Consider the following 5437-nt stretch of genomic DNA (forward strand, 5'->3'; position numbering starts at 1 on the left):
ATTCTATAAGAAGCACAAAGCCTATGTGTATATTTAGGAAATTAATCAAAAATGGGAAGCAATATATTATGTCTCAAGAAAGGATGCTGTGTATTTCTTAATACTTCTAATCACTTTAACCATTACCAAACAATAAAACTATTATATAGCCTGGCTTGTGTTTTCCCTGACATGAACATTGACCTTTAGACAGTTAGCATCTCTCATTCAGCCAGCAGGTGGTTTTTAGGAGTATATATAGACCTTGTAAGGGACACAGGGAAAGAAAGGCCTTGAGTGAGCAGGTGGGAGTGATGGGGTCCTCCAGGGGCTTTGTTTTCTTCCTACTCCTGTACCTGCTCCGGGGGTCAGAATCGTCCTTGGTGAAGCTGAGTGAGAATGGTTATGAAGACGTAATTATTGCCATTGATCCTGCTGTGCCAGAAAATGAAATAATAATTGAAAGAATAAAGGTATGAAAAGTGGGACCTTCTTCTGTTTGAGTTATGAAGACAAATGGTTAATAGTAATAGTAAGAGTTACTATGGGAACCTCTGAATGTTTGAAAATAAAAGTGGACAGTTTGGGAAGTTTAAAAACAGAGTGGACAATTCTAAAATGCACGGAGGGAGATGAAAGCTCTAAAACATGCTAGCTGGCAGTTCTAGAGGTTCTAGAAGGTATGGTACCTTCTAACCTTAAGGTCAAAAGCAAAGCAGAGGGCCTCTCTGGTCTTCAGGTTCCTTGTCTGTGATTTGGAAGTTGGACTTGTTCTGTTTGGGTAATTTCTTTATTTATTGTGAGTGCATCCACATGCTCTTGTGGTACCCTTAAGGAAAGAGTAGTAACTGAAAAAGAATTTTTAGGGAATGTGTGCTTTTTCAGAGTCATCGCCAATGTCAAAGTGTAGCAGATGCGATGTTAGTGGGTAGCTGTGGAACACGCTGAGTCAGGAAAGGGAGATGGCAGAGGATGGCTGTACTGGGCAGCAGCAAGTCACTGTCTCCTGCACGGAAGCCCTCAGAGAAAGCCTCACTCATGATGTGACATCTGAGCGGACACCAAGATGACAAGAGCCTCGTGGGGGTGATAGCCGCTCATGTAATCAAGGGATCAGGGAACAAGCCAGAGGAAGGCGACTTAAACTGGAGCTAGGAGGTCACACGCTGTGGCAGAGCTCAGACCACTGGATGGGTCACTTTTACTCTCCTTCTGAGTGATAGGAGACTCCATGAAAGACATCTTAGCAGAGGTTATGCACACTTTGGTCTCTAGTCTAGGACCACTCTGACCACCTAACACTATAGAAGGCTTGCAATTAGCACATCCACTGTATGAATGTAGCATATGGTGCAGGAAGACCCAGTCTGTAGTTAACAAACATTAGGACAAGGAGGTGGCAGTAGTGATTCAAATCATTAAAGTGATTCTGAATATATTTTGAAAGTATCGGACACCACATTTTTGTTGATTTAAATGTGTGTGGGAAAATGCAGGTAGGGAGGAAATGTTAAGAGGCAAGGCAAACTTCACAACTTCGGCTTAAATGCTTGGGTAGAACTTTCATCAGCTGGGAAGGGAACTGTAAGTAAGAAAGAGCTGGACCTGGGCAGGAGGAGTGTTAGCTCATTGTAGTTTCCAGGGAGAAGAGACAGAAACCTGAATCCAGAGTGAAGTGTAAAATGTGTACCTAGATAAAAAATCAGAGTCGATCAGTGTGGATGAGTCCACCAGATGCTTGCAAACAGAGGAAAAGGCCCAGTCACTAAACCTAGGACTTCAGTTTGCTAGTTTCTTCCAACTCCAACATTCCATGTAAAGAATGACATTACAGCAAAGATTAGCATTGCAGTCAAAAAAGATTTCTCAGCATGGTCTTCTACTGAACATCACAAGCAGAATTCATCCTTTGCCATCATGTCTGAAGTTTAGTGGGATTTTTTTTGACACTTAATCTTTTACAAAGCCCTATATCATCAGTCACTTTTGTGACCTGCTATCATCTACTTTACACACAATGATTATGCAAAACTGTCATAATTCTGGCCTGATATTCTCCATTTTCAAGTATTCTTTGTCGTCTGTATTCATGTTTCTTCTATGTTTGAAACTTGACCACTTTTGCAAATTTCACTTTTTAATTTTTTATTATTTTTTTTTACAATTTATTCACTTTGTATTCCAGTTGTAGCCCCCTCTGTAGTCTCCTCCCAGTCCCATCCTCCCTCCCTCTTCCTCTCCTCTCCCTTTTCCCTAGTCCACTGATAGAGAAGTTCTCAATTTCCCTTTTTTTTTTTAAATCTAAAACTTTATAGGAATTCTGGGGAGAAACTTATAAAGAATACTATAGGACTTCTGCTTAGAAAACTTTGAGGAACTAATATTAGACACCTGGAGTATCCCTGGAGATGATAGTTACCTGCAGGATCTCTGACATCTCTCCATGGCCTAAGAACCACTGCTATTGAAGACAGATGGTTGGGCCATGGAGACTCTCAAGGAAATGCAGTCCCTTGGAGTTACACAATACACAACCTACACAGCTGTACACAGCAATCTCAACTTGAACCACCAAAACATTCATTGTTATCAAGTATGTACAGAGAGCCCTCTCTTCCTGAAGAACATGACAGCCAAATATCTCTCATTTTGGAAAAAACAAGGGTATCCAGGTAAAAAGAGAATTCCTTTATCCTCCTCCCGTGTGTGCTGAGCAACTTCCAACCTGCTTTAGACTTCTTCAAAGCCTTCCTGCACTGGATCTTCGTTTCTCTGGACTCTGACATTCTGACAAATCTCATGACTACTCACTAATCAGTTTGCTGACTCTTTGAAATACATGTGAGTCAGAACACATGACTTATGTTATAGAACCAGAGGGGTCTGCCCTGATAGACACAGCTAGTCAGATAGCACCTGTGAAATAAAAGTGCTTTCTTCGTTTGCTTCTTTTCTTTTATATTTATTCATAAAATATGCTATAAATACATTACATATTACCGCTGATATCTAATATGTCATATATAGAATATATTATATGACATATAATGTAACATATATTACTTACCTCTGAGAGACCTGGATGTAAGGAACAGGTTGCCTTAAGTGCTTTTCACCCATTGTTTCCAATTATTAGACAGTAACTCTGTAGAGTGATAAATTCTCTTATAAATCACAGTAACTTTGGATTCAAGATACTGGAAAAAATGGGTATTTTCACGCTGACAGCAGAACAATGGTTCTGTGGTCAAATTTTTACCTGCTATGGATTTTTTCATTGCACTACCCACGAAACTTCCCACCTCTTCCAGGAGGATGGGAAGAAAGCCCCATCTGGACACTGGCTCCTGTGGGCTCCTCTCCTTAGCTTGCATCTGCTAACGCTGTTTTGACTCATTTCTTGAAACCAGGGCTGATGTCAGTCTTAGAATACTTCCTAGTTCACTCCAGCTTTATGTCCATTAAATGGTGAGGTAACTGGGCTTCCGATAGTCCATAAGTCAACCAAAAAGTGTTAATAGTTATTAGAAACAAATACATGATTCTAAAGTTCAAATATACAGTCATATAAGTCAATTACCATAGTCACCAAGTATGACCAGTCTTTTGAGGTAAGATGATAGACCTCTCCAGGTGCAGAGTGAAGCACGTTTTGGATTGACGGAGGTCAGGTTAGAAGTGTGGGCAAAGACCACTGAGGAATAGTCTTGATGAATGGTTCTGTTTGTGGTGACAACTTAAGGGGAGCTGCCTGAGACACGACAGCACTTCATGGCCATTTTTGCATTATTCTTTTTCCCTTTGACGACAGGAAATGGTGACTACAGCCTCTACATACCTGTTTGAAGCTACAGAAAAAAGATTTTTCTTCAAAAATGTATCTATATTAATTCCTGAGAGCTGGGAAAACAGACCACAGTACAGGAAGCCAAAACAAGAGAGCTACAAACACGTAAGTATCGATCTTTTCTCTCACAACAGAGCGAGTGAGAGTGAGAGAGAGAGAATGGTTTCCAGCGCTTGCTAGTTTTACCACAGATTGATTGATTCGGAGCTTTTCTAACTGTTGTCGTTTCTGTTCTTCAAACTTTAATGATTTTTTTTCATTTATTTTATTTTTAATTACACTTTATTTACTTTGTATCCCCCCTCTAGTTCCCTCCTTCCTCCCCTCCCAATCCCTCCCTTCCTCCCCTTTCTCCACGCATGCCCCTCCCCAAGTCCACTGGTAGGGAGGGTTTCTTTTTCTTCCTTCTGATCCTAGTCTGTTAGGTCTCATCAGGAGTGGCTGCATTGTCTTCCTCTGTGGCCTGGTAAGGCTGCTCCCCCCTCAGGGGGAGGTGATCATAGAGCAGGCCAATCAGTTCATGTCAGAGACAGTCCCTGTTCCCATTACTATGGAACCCACTTGGACACTGAACTGCCATGGGCTACATCTGCACAGGGGTTCTAGGTTATCTCCCTGCATGGTACTTGGTTGGAGTATGAGTCTCAGGAAAGACCCCTGTGTTCAAATTTTTTGGTTCTGTTGCTCTCCTTGTGGACCTCCTGTCCTCTCCAGATCTTACTATTTCCCACTTCTTTCATAAGATTCCTTGCACTCTGCCCAAAGTTTGGCCATAAGTCTCAGCATCTGCTTTGACAGTCTGCAGGGCAGAGCCTTTCAGAGGCCCTCTGTGGGAGGCTCCTAACTTGTTTCCTGTTTTCTTCTTCTGATGAGCAACAATCAATAAATGGGACCTCATGAAACTGAAAAGTTTCTGTAAAGCGAAGGACACCGTCATCAAAACAAAACGAATGCCTACAGATTGGGAAAAAAATCTTCACCAACCCTCTATGTGACCGAGGGCTAATATCCAGTGTATATAAAGAACTAAAGAAGTTGAAAAGCAGCAAATCAAGTTCCAATTAAAAAATGGGGAACAGAGCTAAACAGAGAATTCTCGATAGAGGAATATCGAATAGTAGAGAAACACTTAAAGAAATGCTCAACGTCATTAGCCATCAGGGAAATGCAAACCAAAACGACCCTGAGATTTAATGATCTTTTTAAACATCCTCAGGCAGATGTTAAAGTCGCGCCTCCTGCTCTGCCGGGCAACGATGAGCCCTACACCCGGCAGTTCACGAAATGTGGAGAGAAGGCTGAGTACATCCATCTCACCCCTGACTTTGTCCTGGGGAGAAAACAGAATGAGTATGGAGATTCAGGTGGGGAATTTGTTAAAATACTACCTGTTTGCAACAAGCAACTCTATGCTATGCTCGGATTACATAAGCAGACTGTCAGACAAGTTCTTGGATCCAAGCCTTGATTCCTCTGTTATTCCTCTGTGACATTAAACAAGGGACCTACTGTGTGCTTATTGTAAACTCTAACAGTTCCGGAAAAGCTAGGCCTAAATGTCAAATCTCTCTCTCTCTCTCTCTCTCTCTCTCTCTCTCTCTCTCTCTCTCT

The 5437-nt window shown here is 41.6% G+C and overlaps 1 protein-coding gene across 1 annotated transcript in view; it reads left to right on the forward strand.

Moving 5' to 3' along the window:
• Positions 1–270: 270 nt before the first annotated feature.
• The window catches only part of Clca4 (chloride channel accessory 4), a 21275-nt gene continuing 16108 nt past the window's right edge, over positions 271–5437 (forward strand). Inside the window, exons 1-3 of the mRNA XM_055614455.1 lie at positions 271–452; positions 3791–3931; positions 5043–5190. Of these exons, the coding sequence (XP_055470430.1) occupies positions 294–452; positions 3791–3931; positions 5043–5190 (448 nt within the window). The 5' untranslated portion in view covers positions 271–293. The remainder of the gene's footprint in view (positions 453–3790; positions 3932–5042; positions 5191–5437) is intronic.

Source organism: Psammomys obesus, unplaced genomic scaffold (assembly GCF_907164565.1).
Source record: "Psammomys obesus unplaced genomic scaffold, mPsaObe1.curated_primary_1811, whole genome shotgun sequence".
Lineage (NCBI taxonomy): Eukaryota > Metazoa > Chordata > Mammalia > Rodentia > Muridae > Psammomys > Psammomys obesus.